At 43.2% G+C, this 16692-nt stretch overlaps 1 protein-coding gene across 1 annotated transcript in view; it reads left to right on the top strand.

Annotated features, from left to right (window-relative positions):
* Positions 1-445: 445 nt before the first annotated feature.
* Positions 446-16692, top strand: part of LOC118564982 (probable E3 ubiquitin-protein ligase HECTD4) — a 45684-nt gene continuing 29437 nt past the window's right edge. The window contains exons 1-25 of the mRNA XM_036144492.1: positions 446-1144; positions 3537-4096; positions 5627-5716; positions 5794-5921; positions 7188-7296; positions 9057-9195; positions 9497-9667; positions 9759-9951; positions 10061-10222; positions 10817-10930; positions 11029-11169; positions 11253-11488; positions 11626-11768; positions 11868-11938; positions 12041-12146; positions 12253-12373; positions 12488-12616; positions 12945-13069; positions 13348-13501; positions 13608-13711; positions 15326-15524; positions 15633-15752; positions 15856-15960; positions 16060-16223; positions 16369-16614. Coding sequence (XP_036000385.1) covers positions 998-1144; positions 3537-4096; positions 5627-5716; positions 5794-5921; positions 7188-7296; positions 9057-9195; positions 9497-9667; positions 9759-9951; positions 10061-10222; positions 10817-10930; positions 11029-11169; positions 11253-11488; positions 11626-11768; positions 11868-11938; positions 12041-12146; positions 12253-12373; positions 12488-12616; positions 12945-13069; positions 13348-13501; positions 13608-13711; positions 15326-15524; positions 15633-15752; positions 15856-15960; positions 16060-16223; positions 16369-16614 — 3977 coding nt within the window. The 5' untranslated portion in view covers positions 446-997. The remainder of the gene's footprint in view (positions 1145-3536; positions 4097-5626; positions 5717-5793; positions 5922-7187; positions 7297-9056; positions 9196-9496; positions 9668-9758; positions 9952-10060; positions 10223-10816; positions 10931-11028; positions 11170-11252; positions 11489-11625; positions 11769-11867; positions 11939-12040; positions 12147-12252; positions 12374-12487; positions 12617-12944; positions 13070-13347; positions 13502-13607; positions 13712-15325; positions 15525-15632; positions 15753-15855; positions 15961-16059; positions 16224-16368; positions 16615-16692) is intronic.

Raw genomic sequence — 16692 nt, 5'->3', positions numbered from 1 at the left:
CAACAATTGTGCCAAGTGTGTAAATAAATATCTAAATATAATATAAAGCTCTCCCTCTCTCTCGCTCTGTTTATATATATATATATATATATATATATATATATATATATATATATATATATATATATATATATATATATATATATATAATAGAAAACATTGGTTTATGACTTAGGTCAACATTACGTCAACATTACGTATTGTTTTATTATCGTAAGGTTAAATTATCGAAAATCGTTAAGATAAAAGATTTATAACCAGTTGTTGAACTTGTCTACTCAAATTGAAAAAATTCTTTGATATTCCAATTTGATCATAAAATACTTTCCCAATTCAGGAAAAATAAATAAAAAATAACAATAAAAAGTGTCACACTTCTGAGCCGTACGTATGAATGAGCTCATGAATTTTTGACAGCTAGACTGCTATTCTTCTGGGCGCGATGCATGCTGGGAGCCGTCAGTTGGCCTTGGAAACATGGCCTGGTGACTCCCGTTATCTCCTGCAGACTCTGACACAGCGGCTTGGCCGAGACCGGAGCCGCCCGCGAGGACGTTTTAAACGTGAAACGGGACCGCTAAAGATGCGGGCTGGGCCCTGAGTGGACTGTCGCGCGAACAGCGACGCAGTAGCGGATTTTAGTGCGAGTGTCACGCCCACTGTGCTCGGTAACGTTAAAGCGGCACCTTACGGTAAGCTAGCTCGGCTAATCAGGGCAACCAGGCAAAAGCGGCTGTTAGCTCGGCAGTAATGTAGCGTGAAGTGGAGCTAGCGCCGCTGGTTGCTCGCTGCCCCCCCCCACCGGCTCTCGTGTGCTCCTCGTTTCCCTCCCCTCAGCCCCCCCATCAGACGTCCCCGGCGTCAGATAAGACTGCGACGGTTGGGGCAGTAATGTTGTTGTAGGCGGCGAGCGGTTCTGTCTGGGGCGTTTCTGACTCTCTTGTCACTGAATTTTTAATGTTTGGCTCTTTCGGCATCACTGTCGGAGGAGAGAGTGATGGGCTCCGGCGCCGTGGACTCGTCCCAGTGGCTTTCGGTGAAGGAGGAGACGATATTTCTCCATGACGGACTCATACGGGTCACGGATCTGGCCGAGCTGCCCAGTGAGATCGGGGTGTCGGAACAGGGAGACACGGAGCAGGAGGTAAGTGAACGCCGGACTCTCGCAGCATGAGCCACACGGCGAAGGTGCGCACGCAGGCAGGCAGGGGGGCTTTTAGTTTTATTATGCTGTAAGAAAATAAAATAAAAAGATGTACACGTTTGCTGCCTGCAACACAGACTCGGTGGATCACAGGTGCAAGCACCGACGTTTGCAAGTTTTCTGCTCTGCTTGTTATCGATTCGCTGTCAGAGCCCAACTGTTTGCTGGCTGCTTTCAAAATAAAAGCCTTACCGCAGTTGCAAACGCCCGTTGTGTAACGTTCAGCACACCCTGAACACACAGATTTAACACACGCGAGAGAGGAACGTGTTATTCTGTCCCACGAAGTTAGACAATAATAAGTGGTCACCGGTGTCCCCTGTAAAGGTGTGTGAACCGCTCAGACATGACAGGCTTGTTTTAAAGCCGTGCCCAGCTCACAAACGTGTTGTTCATTATAGGATCTGTTTTGCCGGTGTCTTCCATTTCTCATCTTCCAACCTAAAACCCACTGGACTTAGTTTCAACTATCTAGAGAGTAGATCAATGTATAGGTTTCCTCGCATCTAATCAAATGTTTACAACCTGCTTTTCTTCTGAAAAGAAGAGGACAGAGAGCGGATGTTACCACTGGGTTACTTTCATCTAGCTTTGTAAAGATGACTGTAGAGACTTCTAGCTGCAGGAACAATGTACACTTACAGCCTCCATGTTTCAGAATGCCACTTTCTCATTAAAACAGGCGTCTGCTTTTGCTGGCTCTCTTACGTGCCTCCACTGTTCAACATTCAACTCATGACCAAGCGTAAAATAGGCCGTCCGTATTGAATAAACCCAGATCCACACATTCTAACCCCGTGATAACTCAGCAGGTGGACATACACTAAGCCACCCATTAACATAACGTGTAACTAATGCTTTACAGTTGTATATTTAATTCAGGGCGACTAACTAGGAAACACACAACCAGCAAACCTCCGTCAGAACAACTTGTTTAGCTCTGTATCCCTTTGCATGTATAGCCTTCTGTATAACATTAACATATTCCTTTTTTCCCCCTTCAGTATCATTATCATTTGTTTTTCTTCATTTCAAAATGCTCAAATTATGTTCAAAGCGGCCATAAAAACAATCTTCAGCACATCGAGCGTTCCTACAGCGTAGACCTCGGTTGTGTGACGGCTGTTTGGGCTCATCAGCGGTCAGTCTCAGCCAGTTTTTCGTCGTTGTCACTTTGGGAACAAGGGAAGACCAAAGTGCAGAAAGTGGTACCCGCGCCACTCCTTGGGAAAAACCAGGGCTTGCGACAACGTGCAGACATAGTTGTGACATCTGTTCCATCACATTACTCGGTCTCAACACAATTTAGACATCTTTGAGGTGGATGTATTGGATACGGGGGATTGTTGTAGTGGCGGCGCAGGATCGCTTTTCCATCAAAGCCAATTACAGCGCGTGTGGACGATATTCGATCAGCTCACAGATGCAGTCGTTTCATGCCCTTTTAATAAATGGCAAAGCTGTCCACGTGCAAACTGTGTTGCTGCTCCGTTGTCTTTGAAAATTCAACGTATTTTGAGCACATTTCAAAATGCTATCCGGTAGATAATGACACAAATCAATGCAGGGGGGATAATACATGTGGTTTGGCCACTGTGACGTTCCCTGCCTGTCTTCCTGTGTTGTCCATCCATAAGGCTTAGTCATGTAGTTCCGTTTTCGTAGGTGTTGTGATTCTGACTATTTTTATCTGACGCATAAAATGAGTGGCAGCGCTGTTTTGCAGAGCGGGGAGGAGAAGGGGCCATCCTCCAGTTAAAGACTGTTACTGTAACATAAGAAGCAATGCTGAAATTCGATCGATACAAATTGTGCCTGCTAAATGGTATAAATGGATTTTTTTTTCTCCTCTGGCCTATGATTCGTGGGCTGCAGAATGTAATCAATATGTGAAATGCTGCCTAAGTGCACATGAAGCACATTGTTTCACTTTTGATCCGCTGTACCTAATGATCTTTGATTCCTCTGACCATTAGCCCAAAGATCTGTAGCTACAAGAGTTTATTTCCTAGAAATGATTCATCACTTTTGTCTGTATACTAAATAGATTCATTATTGACATTTTGGAAATATTTCCCTTAATTCCACAGTGGCTATATTGACCGCTGGTAAACCTGTAATATAGTCTTGAAGTCTTGTGAAATATTTATATCAAACTTCATTCTCAGGAAATGAAGCCAGAGATGGACTAAACAACCCAAAATAAACACAATCTGGACACGTGCAGACACTTATAATTGCTGTTTTTACTCCTTTTTTTGCTGTAGGTGTGTAAGCTATTTGTCTTTCCCCCCCCCCCCCCTCTCATCTTACTTCTCATCCTCTTCTCCAGATTCTTACTTTTGAGACGAAGAACCCCGTGGAGCTCGCAGAGCGTCTGCGTGCTGTCTGCGGGAATCAGAGCAATGCGTACGCCCGTCTGCTGGAGTACCGTCTCAACGCGCTGCGCGGCCTGTGGGCGGCGCAGCGGCAGCTGGCCCTGGAGGAGCAGCAGGACCGCGAGGGAAGCGGAGGGGCTGACGAGGAGACCCTGGCCCTGCTCAAAAGGCAAGGCCTCCTCCAGCAACCCGAGCAAGCTCCTTTCGCCTCCCGCGTCGCCCTACTGCTGGTCTTCCCCCTGCTGCAGTCCCAGACCCGCAGCGACCCGGCGCTCTGCGGCGTGACGGCAGAAGTCCTGCTAGCCTGCCTCCGGGACTGCCAGCCGCTCAGCCTCAGCAAGGAGCCTGCAGACTGTCTCAACGGCCTGGAGGGCTTGCTGTGCTCCTGGCTAGAAGATGGTGCGCAGGGGTCAGGCCAGGCTCAGCCCCAGCCTTCGGCTCGCTCCCAGATCCTTCACACACAGAGACAGCGGGAAAATGCCGCTGCTGCACTTGTGGCACTCGCCTGCGCCAGGTGAGGCAATAACATCTGTCTTTGTGGTTTTTAGGGCACATTTCTTATTATCGCTCTGATAGTGTGTGTCAACAGAGAGCAATAGAATCTGAAGGTATATTTGATAAACACAGCTTCATATTACTAAGTAATATTAAGCCATTTAGATGTTAAATAACTGAAGCCTATCATTGACGTTGCTCTCCACCAAGTTAGTTATTATTAGCAACCTACATGCTAAAATTAGCGCCTAACTTGATCTAATCTGATCAGTTCTCTTCCATGGTCCCTGCTGTATGAGTGATTAAACTTGGTTAAAGTTTAAAAAAAACACACAATGTATACATTTTGCTTTGCTTTTAAAATCTAAGATGAATGATTAAATTGGGGCAACTGTGGCTCAGTGGGTAGAGTAGTCATCCTGCAACTGGAAGGTTGTGGATCCAATTCCAGCTTCCTCCTGTCACACGTCGATATGCCCACCGATCTGTGTATGAATGCGTGCGCGTTAGTTGGTGAAATGGGTGAATGTGGCTCTAGTGTGAAGTGCTTTAGAGATTCAGTCCATTTTCCATTAATCTTAAACGTGTCTAAGTTTAAGTACAAACCAGCATTCATAACGAAAGCCTTCTGTATCCTACTGATTAGCACTTAAAATGTGTTGATTTATTGCTTTAGCTTCTTAAACTATAAAAAAGAGAAGAGAAAAAAAAGGTAAATGTGGTTTGAAGTGGTGTTTATTTTATACCAAAGAGCGGATTGTGCTGGTTTATGTTCACATTTGTGTCTAAACTCTGGTGGTGACAACACACATATAAACTCGTCCCAACCAGAACGCTCCACTGTTTGTTTACCTCCGCCGAGGTCCAGAGCTGTGGAGTGTCTGCTTTTTGTGGCGTGGAACCATCCAGCTATGGGCCCTTTATTTACCCAGAGATGGAGCCAATCAAAGGACAATCAGCTTTACTCTTCCTGACCTCTGATAGGGCTGCTTCAGGGGGGGTAAACACGTGGGCAGCACTGCCATGTGCATGATAAGCTTTTTGCACTGCGAGATGTGGAAAAGGTCACTTTTATTGGGAAGAGACATGTTTGTATGTGACCTGTGGACCAGTTGAACTCTGACTCGTGTGTACGTTCTGTTTCACCTTCAGAGGGAATCTTTTAGGATTCTGATTTATGACTGGACAAACATAGATAATCTAATAATGTGACGATTGCACGCTTGGGTTTAGTTTGGCTTGTGTGGTAATCTATTAGTACACAGCATGATGAAGCGGGTCGCTCATTCAGCGCTGAAGCGATTCCTTGTGGAAAATAATATCCGTGTCACAATAAAAAAGCTTTTAGTTCTCGATAACACAAGAACTACCAAGAAGAAATGGATTTTAATTTACATCATAACTGCATTGTCTTCTGGTAGATATCTCCTCCGTTATTAAAAACCTCTCCTACTCATTAACTCTCTTACAGTTCCAAGTGCTTTGCAATGTTATTTCTCTTGTGTTTCATGCTGGGGTCTGATTTGTAATCTCGCAAACTGCTTTGTAGGGGCTCATTGAAGACTTTCATTCACACGGTTCATCTGCTGCAAAAACAAACCGATCTGGGCCATCTTCCTGTGGCAGATGTCCTTTACAGGTAGGAGAACCCACTTGGTTGATCTAAAAATCCCAAAAAATAAAAATGTAACCGCTGTATATCCTGTCCTGCACAAGACTTCTGCTCCTTGAAGGAGGCCCGGGCTCCCCATCCTGCCTCTTGGGGGGCAAACACAGTGTGTCTTGGGGTTTTGAGGATATGCTGCCCACTCCTGATAACTCCACGGGAGGAGCAGAAAGTAAAGGTAAACACTACTTCGTGGTCATTTTCTGGTCACCCCATTATCTGAAGCTTTGATCTGCTGATACCAATGGTTGCTAATTCCCGTCTATCCTTTTAAATATAAAAAAAATATATTCAAAACGTATATTTTTCTTTTTCTGTCTGGATCAATAAAAAATGTAAATGTCTTTACAAAATGTTACAAAACTGAACAATGATCTCATGAAACAAGGGGCCAGGACACAGAGCAGTCTTTGTCTTTATTACTGGAAAAACATCAACAATAAAATTCTACAGGTTATCTGTGTAGTATATATCCTTTACTCTTACCAGATAGCCTACAGCTCATTCACGTCAGTTTTTTCCTCAAATAAAGAAATGCCCCACGCCACAAGATCTGCTGAAAAGAAGCGAGAGCTGACTCCATCTCTATATTTGGGAGGAAATGGCTGTTGTTTACTGTCAGACGTGCTAAATTGTGAAAACATTCATTCATTTATTGTAACCACCGGAGCCTTACGAAGCCTTTCTGTGATTGATCATCTCCTTTTTTTTTTTTTGCATTAGGATCCGGGGTAGCATCACTGTGTGTGGAGCTGAGCAGCCTGTCGCGCAGTTTTTCAGTTAAACAGAATTTCACAGTTTTTTTTTTTTTCAAAGACAACAGGATGACAGAGTTGACATTTTAACGCGTCTTTTGTGTGATGTACACACAGTTTTCACTGTATTTCCTGTAGACTAAGTAGGTGCTGAGCTGTGAGATTTCCAACATTTCCTCATTTAGCATGATTTTACGACAGATAGAAAGGGTTAAAACAGATTTAGCTGGAACACGTTAAGTCTTCCTGTTGTCTGCTCACACCCCCTTCCCTGTTTACCAGTCTGAATCAACAGCTGACATGCTTTTGTAGAAAATATAGGTCACTAAATCGTCTTCCTGTAGTGAAAACTCTATTCCAGAGAGTGTTGCCGTCAGTCCGACCTGTTACTAATTAAATATCGTGCATATTCAGATTTGGATAAAAAACATAACCCACCAGTCAGGCGTAAAATCAGTAAGTGTGGATTGGTAAATGTAAGAAATTGTGGTATAAATATCTGAATACTTGTTTTTCACTTTAAATGAATTCTGATTTAACGGACATGAAGAATTGCAGTTCTTACATTTTAAAATGCCATTAGTGTTAGTTGCTGTTGAATACTATTATATTTCTTTGCTGGTTTTGCTAACAGATCTTTTGATCAATAACACTGCTTTTACTTTCCATTGTTTACTCTTGTCTTGCAGACACAGACCTGGGGCGCTGTCTAGCCACCGATGGTCTATATCTCTATACCACAAATTCTTCTGGGAGAGGACTGAGCAAGCTTGGCTCTGGTTTACATGGGACACTGAGGTAATGTGACTCTCAGGCCTCAGTGCATTCTGTCATCTACAGCAATAGGTTCACTTATCCATCTGAAGGCAGTGATGGGGTCGTGGTATGTCCTGGATGTTCCATAGACCACTATCTGCAATGCAAAATCAAATTCATACATTTTATAGTGTTCACTTTCTTGATTTCATTTGAGAAAAGATAACTTTGAAAACAAATCATGATAAAAGAGGATACAACGAGGCAAGGCCACCTTGTTCCTTTAAACTTCCCAGTAGGGGATAGTTGCAGTGAACATCATTGCTACAGTCTTGCTTCAGGGCTGACCATTATCAACTCATGCTGCTCACTCTTTGCTTGTAGCTGTTACCAGTGTGATACAGCATGACGGACAGCTCACTGACACCTTTTCCCAAGAACGCAGTCAATAGCTCGTCTCAATTAGTGCTTATAAATGAAAGCGGTAGTGTGCATCAAATTAGTCATTTTAGCTGCACACTTGAATAATACACATAAACTACATTTTAGACTTGTTGTTTGATGCCATATTTGTTGATTTTCTGTACCAGTGTGATTTTGATCAGCGCTTTTTGGGGGTGTTTGAGACCCATCATAGCAAGTTTTAGGTGAGAGGTAGGATGGCAGGCTGCCAGTGAAGCTACAGGGCCCAACACAGAGACACCAGTCAGCCCAGTTTTTATTTGTTGTTAACTGTACAGCCCACTAACACCAAAGGTTAAAGTAAATTATCACTCACTGCGTCTGACTATAAATGTAGAAGTCGTAGTCATCGAAAAGGAGGAATAGAAAACAAACTTAAACGGAGGACCTAAATGTCACTCGCTGCTGTGACAAAAATGCATTCAAGTTTGAAGGATGTGGAGAACAGACAGAGAAGTGATAAAGATGAAGATAGAAGCGGCCGATTTGTGGCGCAAACAAAATAAAACCAGAAACGGACAATATGCACTGTGCATTCATGGTAAAGAGAAAATACACTCTCTTTTCATTCTGCAGAGCTGCTAAATTTTTGCAAAGAGTTGATGAGAAACAGGGTTTGGGTCCCTACAATGGACAACAGAACGTAACGGTCAAATCCAGCAACCAAATCCCTTCCTATCTGTGTGAAAAAATTTGTTTTTCTATTAGGAAAGGTTCTTATTTTTTATGCTTCTTCATTATTTCAGTCCAACTAATCCGAAAACATTTGATGGGTATGTTTTTATTTATTTTACACAAAGTTGTTAAAACTCTCATAGGAACTAATGGTTTGTCACTATCTGTAAGCCTCTCGGTCTAATTTCTAGATTAAACCTTTTCTTGCCTTGTGTCAAAGTCTTCTAGAAGTCTTTCAATGTTTCCAGATTCTCCATCCTCCATGGTTGTCCCATGAAGCTCTTGTTGCTCATCTATATTCTCTCATTAGTTAATATTAGTGTAACAGTTTGAGATTACTTCTGCTGCTCACAGTGTTTGACCATAACAAACATCTATGTTGTATAGTTCTATGACTTTTAACAAATACAATATATCAGAGAAAGGTGAAGCTGAGGAGGGTGCTTTTAGTTTTGAAATCCTGTAAAGCCATCCAAAGTCTTCGTTTTCGCCAGATGTGATCTTGCAAAGCAAAAGCATTCTAAAGACGAAAAAGACCAATGTTAACTAAATGTATATTAATAACTGAACCTTTTGGTTCTGTTAGCACACAAGTATTAATGTGAGATCTGTCAGCCTACTGGAATATTAGCATTTGAAATCACAGTCCTGCTCTGCATGTGCAGGGGTTTTGTGTATTGTCGGAACGAAGAGTTGGAGCCTGGCTGGGTGGTGTTCAGCAGTGGTCGTCTCCTCCACCGTCCCTCTTCCTTTGATGCCAAGCCTCATCAGCTGTGCCAGGTTGTTGACCCCTTCACTCTCCAGGTACTGTCTGCTGTCAGTCCACGGCACAGCAACTTTCAAAATGATTCTCACACATCTTGTGATTTTATTGCCTCGTTTTTGCGGTGAGAAAAACTTGAAATTGATGTGAAATAAACAACGCTGAACTTTCAAGATGGAGAGCAGTAATAAAAATGGAGCATTATCTTATATAGCAAGAATATGCAAGTTAAAAATACATGGTTTGTTCAGTTTAGGTGTATTATTTATGTCCACCAAGCTCTCGACTACTGTGAAAACTCCAGATGTGTCTGATGGCATTCTGATGTTGTTTCATGTTCAGGTGTGCCAGATTGTGCCCATGCCAGCCCATCACTTCCCTGTGGGCAGCAGCATGACCACGCTGCATCTCTGCTCTGATGGAACCTACCTGTACTGGGTCTGGTCCCCAGCAAGTCTCAACGAGAAGACTCAGAAAGGCCACTCCGTCTTCATGGATGTCTTTCACCTGTCGGTGAGGGCCGCATGCCTGCAGCATATTCTGAGCCGCGAGTTGCTTTTTCTCGTGTTCACCTTGGTGTTTCTTCGTCTTCTCCACGGCACAGACGCAGACAGGGCTGTGTGTTGCAGACATCCTGCAAGAAAGGGTGATTCTGACTCGCAAAGAGGGCGAGTCTTCCAAGTGCTTGAATGAACTTCTCCTGAGTCGAATGTCCCGCTTCCGGGCCTCCCACTCCGCAACGCTGGCCGCTCTCACGGGCTCCGCAATCACAAACACTGTCAAAGAAGAACAGTCTGGTAATGGCAGAAAAGACCTGCTGCAGTAAATGGCGCAGGATGCAGCATGAATTAAGTTTTTGATTCTGCTTCTTTACCTGTGACACTCTGGCCTCCAATTCCTCTTCAGCTGTAAACACTAGCTGTGGCCTCCCGCTGAAGACGCTGAGGAAGACCCCCATGTATGTGTGCGGCACCTACCTAGTAATGCTCGTTTCTCCTCCCGGTGTGTCTGGCAGCTCTGCCACTCGTTCCCTGTTCGGAGGCACCAGCAGCCTGTCTTCTCTTAAAAGTAAGAAGAAAAACCGCCAATTAAGTTTTTTTTTTTTTTTTTTCAATGAATATATTTGTTTTCAATTTTATTAATTTGAACCATTAACACAAATACTAATCAGGCATAACTAAACGATTACTGATGGTCAAACATTATTTGGTTAGACACAATACAAAGCAAGTCAACACTTTATCCTCAAAGTTGATATTAGAAGTGAAGGCTAGACTACTGGGTGAGAGCATTTCCAAAACTGCAACTCTTGTTGTGTGTTTCCAGTCCAGTGTGGTTAGTATCCATCCTATATAATTCAGACCATTCAGGTTGCTCATGTGGTCATTGTTCCCTGCCCAAAGCACCAACAATGGGCGCATAAGAATAAAAAATGGATCTGCTGCTAACATCTTGCTTCCTGATAGCACAGCAGACCTTCAGTGTTTTAGCAGAGTCTCTAACTCTCAACAAAGGGGGACCAAGGCGACTGTTGGGCAGGTGGTCATAAGGATTCATACCAGATCGCCATATATTGTAACGTTTAGTTCTGTTGCTGTTTGAAGATGTTACTGAAAACAGAAGCTGACATAAATTATATTTGGTGTTCATTTTGCTTTTTAGTTTTAGCCTCCAGCCTGGTCTTTAATTTGGCCGATGGCCAGTTCAGCAGCCGCGCTGACCTCATTGATGCTCCAGGCAGTTCTCTTGGCAGGGGAGCCCAGGTAGCAGGGCTAGGTGGGTTCAAACTGTCCCATTCACTTTGCTTTTAAAGTCACTGAAATCCATTAATGTTGCATTAACGCATCATTACTTCATAATGCTTTATTCTAAAGGGGCGTGTTATGATGCGTTGAACAACCTGATCTGGACGTGCTCCAGTGACTACATAGATCAGTGGTGCAATCCTGGGAACCAAGCCTTTCATCATGTGTGCCATAGGCTCGGTGTTAGCCATGTCATCAAAGAACCCAAAGGTAGACCCAATGACTGCCAATGCCGCATCGATTTTTGTGACATTTGGTCAGACACGTGTTCACTCGAGAAATTTTTTTGACAGAGGAAACAGTGGCCACCGGGGAGGTGATCAACCAGCTACTTCACCATGTAGGTGCTATGTGTATCCACCAGCTCAACCTGCTGGCAGCCAGCAGCAACAGCCTGCCCCTGGAAGCGCTGCTGGGTAAACAACATCCCATTGAAGCCCGCCACTTCAGCAGCATCTGCGACATCATGGAAAAGGCCATGGTCAACGGAGATACCTGCATTATCCGCTGCATCCTGGTCGTGTTCCAGGTACGCCACAGACCCAGATGGGTGAAGTGAAGCAGAAAAATGGCTCAACGCTTATTTGACAGGATGGCTAAGATGACCGCAATCTCTTGGTGTTTTTTTTTTTTGAGTTTTCCCGTTTGTTTGGCTGTCTTACCCAGGTGGTTTTCAGGTTCTTCAATCCCCAGTCGGAGCAGGATAGAGAGAGTGTGCGTCGATCGGGCCTGCTCCTGTGGCAGCTGCTCATGGCTCCCGTGGATCAGATAGGAACAGAGATACAGAGAGAAGTGTGCCTGGCCATCAGGTATGTCATAGGACCACACGTTTCCTCTTTTTTCGTTAATTTTAAATGGTGATAGTCATGTTTTTCTCTAACCTTTCTACTTGTTCTCTGTATATTTAGCTCAGGCCTGAACATTTTGTATCAGGGAGAGACGGAACTGAGCAAACTACTGAAACTGGTTCTAACTGAAGGTGACTTTTTTTTTTTGGGAGAAAAATATGAAAATAAAATGAAGTGGCGCTTCTAATGGGATATGGTGGTATTAAGTCTCATGTTTTACGTGGAATACTCAGGTGAAAGAAACAGTGGCCTGTCTCAACTTCGTGATGTAATTCTCACCAACTTGGCTGAACAACTACAGAAGAACAGATTTGGGAGTGAAGATGATGACCACTACAGGTAACTGGTGGTTCTTACTCAGCAAAAAAAACACTTTTCAGGGAAAAAATATCCTTATAGATATCTGCTCGTCGTAAATGCTTTAAATATCCCTCTTTTTTTTCAGACTAAACGATGAGCTCCTGCACTGTGTCCTCAAGATTGTAGTCCGGGAGTCCTGCCTCCTCATTACTAAATGTCAGACTGTTGCCAGAGATGACTTTCAGAAGCTGCTCTCCACTGTGCCAGTATGAAAATTAGTTCAGCAGCTCTTAAATGTCAACTCTGCGGACGGATCACATGCTTTTTTAAAGTTGACGGTCTAACGACTTATCAATGGTTTTTACTCTTCTTTCTTTAAGGTGGTCTCACCTTGTTTGCGCTACCTCATGGCTGTTCAAAACCACCTCCTCAGTAACACCATTCTTATCCGTCCAGATGAAAGTGACGACAGTGATAGCTCCCTGCAAGGGGAAACAATGAAGGTACAGGTAAACATCCCCTTTAACTACCCTTTCCACTGTTCAGTCTTCGTGTGTCTTTGTGGAGCAAAGTCATGACGTAATGCAGTGGAAGACAAAAACAGTATGGATGCTGATTAAAGGTCTTGTTGGGCGGTTCCCTTTAGCACTCCCTCTACTTTAACAGCCGATTTCATCAAGAGTTGATGGAATTGATGTAGTATTGAAATAAATACCAATATAGAGTGATTGCAATCAGTAGAATTGTGTGAAAGGCATTCATTTAGGGTTTTGTTATTGTTGAAAAAACATTGAGGCAGTGTTACGTAAGTCTGGGCCTATTCTGTGTCGCCCTCAGGAGCTGCAGGGCAGCATCTTGTCTCTGGCAACCAAAATCCTGGTGGGTTGTGATGAAGTATTGGAGACCCTGCAGCAGGTGACCACAGCCCTGATCAACAGTGACATTTCTGACAGAGAGACCAGGTGAGCTTTTCATTTCCATCGTTTTCAGTGTGCTTTTATATAGAGATGTCTTTTTGGCCTATACCTATTTGAGGTAATTTCTCTTGGAAAAAACTGTCACAAGAAGAGCTATTTTGAATACTGTTCTTTTGTGCGGTGAACGGTCATTAATTAATTATATTGTATACGGAGGCAACGTTGTGCTGTGTAAGAGAAAGAACAGTGGCTGTTAAACAGGGCTTTACTATTATGGATTTGACATCTTTCTTTGTGTAATCGTTCCCCTCTCTACGGTTCAGGTTGAAGGGTTTGGAGCAGGTGACCAAGGCAACTATGCTTGGGCACCTTTTACCAGTGTTACTCACCTCTCTGATGCATCCCACCTTGCAAACCCTCACTCTCGCCGACGCCCTCATGCCCCAGTTGGTGCAGCTAGTGCTTTATACCAGCCAGGTTAGTTTGACCAATCTTAAAGAGTTCTTTTATAAAATGTGATGAAAGGGAACTTGAGTGCTAACGTTTTGTCACACTTTTTTATTTTTTTTTATTTTTTCTTAAGACTGCCTTGTTGCTTAAGACTCAGTCTCTCCTTTTCACTGAGGATCTTTTACCTGTGGGTGGCTCTCTTGGTCAGGGAGCAAAGGCATGTACCGCTGATGACAAGTGAGTTTTGCAAAGAGGCACTGTGGGGAAAAATTATATTTAAATAATAGTATTTAATGTTTAATGTTTTTTTTTTACTGTGTACATTACCCATTTAATGCAACCACTGTTAATAGTTACTATAACACTGGACAGCGCTTTGCAAATATATTTATAATCCTTCAATCTCTTTAAATTGTGTCTCATTACAACCACAGGTATCAATATTATTTCACTGGGATTGTAGGGAAGACCAACATAAATTAGTCCAGAAAGAAAATGACGCCTGGTTTTCCAAATGTTTCTACAAACAAAATCTGAAATTATGGCATGCATTTGTTTTTACTCCTTAGCAAGCAGTTATGTTTAGAAGTTACCCAATTAATAACTTGGTTGAAACAGAAGATATTAGCCAAATACTGCAAAAATATGGCCTTTGTGGAGGAGGAGGAGGAAGAAATTCATTATCACTGTCAAATGTATTTATACAGCACACTTGAAGGTACATAGCCATGTTATATTCTAATGAAAAAAGTACAAATACTGTTTGATCGTGATAAAATAAAGTTATTTACACCAAGCCTCCATCCTGATAATGTTTTGATAGACCTTTTTGTGGATAAAAATACCCCCAGCACCAGGCGCGATGACCAGATATAAACAGATGTAGCGGCATCTACCAGCAGTATCGCAGAACTATCATAATGCTTGTTTGCTTAATTAATAAAACAGTATTAAATTATGCCGGACCACGCCTGACTCTCTGAAATGCCTCGCAGTAAAGAGGCAGCTCGGCGTAATCAAAGACCTACCGTTATTAATTAAATACACTGATCTACAGCAACTTTAAGAGCCTTATATCAGAAAATATACTCATGTCAATCAACTCTGTAGTTACATCTGAGCGATCGGTGGCTTTAGCGTCCGCTTCAGTGAACACCAACGTTCATACTGTATTCCCAGCGGTATTCCAGTCTTTCCCCTCCGGGAATTTTATTTTTTTGGTGTGTTTTTTCTGTCTCTGGATCTTGGACCATTCTGCATTGTTTCAATGGGAGACACTAATATCCATTAGTCAGTTACTTGTTTTATCCTCTGCTGGTCATGCGCAGTGTTGTACTTCCTCTGTTATTAAAAATAAACACGAAAGGCGATATTTACTAACAAACTGAGTAAAAACAAAGCGGAAAAAGCCAAAAATAATAACTAATATGCCAGCAGGACGTGATAATCTTTCAAAAAAACTTTGTATTCAACCAGAGTGAGCTACTGACGTATAAATAAAAAAAGTCAAATAACGTGGCTATGCACCTTTAAAGACAACAGAGTTGACCAAAGTTTCACAGTTACACAAACAATCATACAGTCAAATAATAGAAAGAATAAAACTGAAATAAGCTTGAATAACACACAGAAGAATTAAGATTTCAAAAAACTATTAAGCGTCTCATACTGAGTCAGTCTAAGGCCCCCCAAAATACATTGAAGTTTGTGGTTGTAATGTGCCAAAATGGGACAATGTCCAATGAGGAGGAATACTTTTGCAAACCCCTCTAAATAAACGATGCCATTAGTGTATATCAAAGTTTTCTGAACCTTCTTCATTATTTGTGTCGTTTTATTTTTTTAAATAAGAATTCTTGATGAACGAGAAGAAGCAGGTTTCTTGACTGGACTGAAGATCCCGGCTCCGTGGGCTGCTGGGAAAACGGTCGAGACGATGCACCCAGTGAGGGATAACTACAAGTTCAAGGAGACGGTGCACATCCCTGGAGCCCGCTGCCTGTACCTGCGCTTCGATGCCCGCTGCTCCTCACAGTACGACTATGACAAGGTAGTTACTCTGACAACCGCAAGGGATCCTCACTGTTTGGGTCTTCTGCACAGATTTTCTGCAATTTCGCTACCGTTTTCTCAATCAGTCTATCGTTCTATATTTTAGCTGGTTATCTATGCCGGTCCCAACACCAACAGTCGTAAAGTAACAGAGTATGGAGGAAACACGCTGGGCTATGGAAGTCGCAGTGTCCTAGGAACAGGATGGCCTAAAGATCTTGTAAAGGTAATGCGAAATCTATCATAGACATGTACATGGTGAGCTCTTATTCGTCATAGTGGTGTAATAGTTACTTTCGTAACTTTTTTTTTCTGCCTATCTTATTTAGGTTGAAGGAGATACTGTCACGTTTTCCTTTGAAATGAGAAGTGGACGTGAACACAACACTCCCGATAAAGCCATGTGGGGGTTCGCCTGTACAGTCAGAGCTCAGGTGACAAGTGGGAGCACCTCACATCCCTATTCCCAGCTGATTATTCGTACTGGCAGTGCGATTGTCACTCCTCAACGTGCCATTTGTTTTTGTCAACAGGAGTCCTCCGAGGATGTCTCCGGAGGCCTCCCCTTTCTTGCAGACCTTGCACTGGGTCTGTCAGTGCTGGCTTGCTCTATGCTCCGCATTCTTTACAACGGGCCAGAGGTGACAAGAGAAGAAGAAGCCTGCCACGATTTGTTGTGTTCAAAGCTTTTGCAAAGGTGACGCGGACAAATGGAAATATAAAGTAGCGATTGAAGTAACATTACCAATAGTTTTAGACAGTATTTGGTGCTATGTAAGTAAACGGAGCAGAAGTATCTTCACATATGAGAAGCTTACAGACGTCTACTTGTTTTGCTTTAGATGCCAATGGCAGGTGGAAGCAAACGGTGCCATTTCTCCTGCCCTCACGCCCAGCCCCTCACCACTGCCACTCACTATTGAGGAGGACCGGGAATTCACCTACCCCTCTGACGTGCTCATCCCACCTCCAGGTCTCATGCCTGGCTCCTATTTCGACTTGCCTCGCATCCGCCTTCCTCCAGGGATCATGAGCAGGCTGAGGGAAGTGTCTGGAAGGGCTCGACCGCAGTTTCGCCTCAGCATCAAGTAAGGGAGTCGTTTCTATCGCACGGAAAAGGATGTGTTGTGTCAAATGTAATGTTGAGCAGCCATGATGTCACGTTT

The sequence above is a fragment of the Fundulus heteroclitus genome, chromosome 12 (genome assembly GCF_011125445.2).
Source record: "Fundulus heteroclitus isolate FHET01 chromosome 12, MU-UCD_Fhet_4.1, whole genome shotgun sequence".
Classification (NCBI taxonomy): domain Eukaryota; kingdom Metazoa; phylum Chordata; class Actinopteri; order Cyprinodontiformes; family Fundulidae; genus Fundulus; species Fundulus heteroclitus.
Note: the sequence above shows the minus strand (reverse complement) of the source record. Positions and strands in the feature narration are given on the sequence as shown.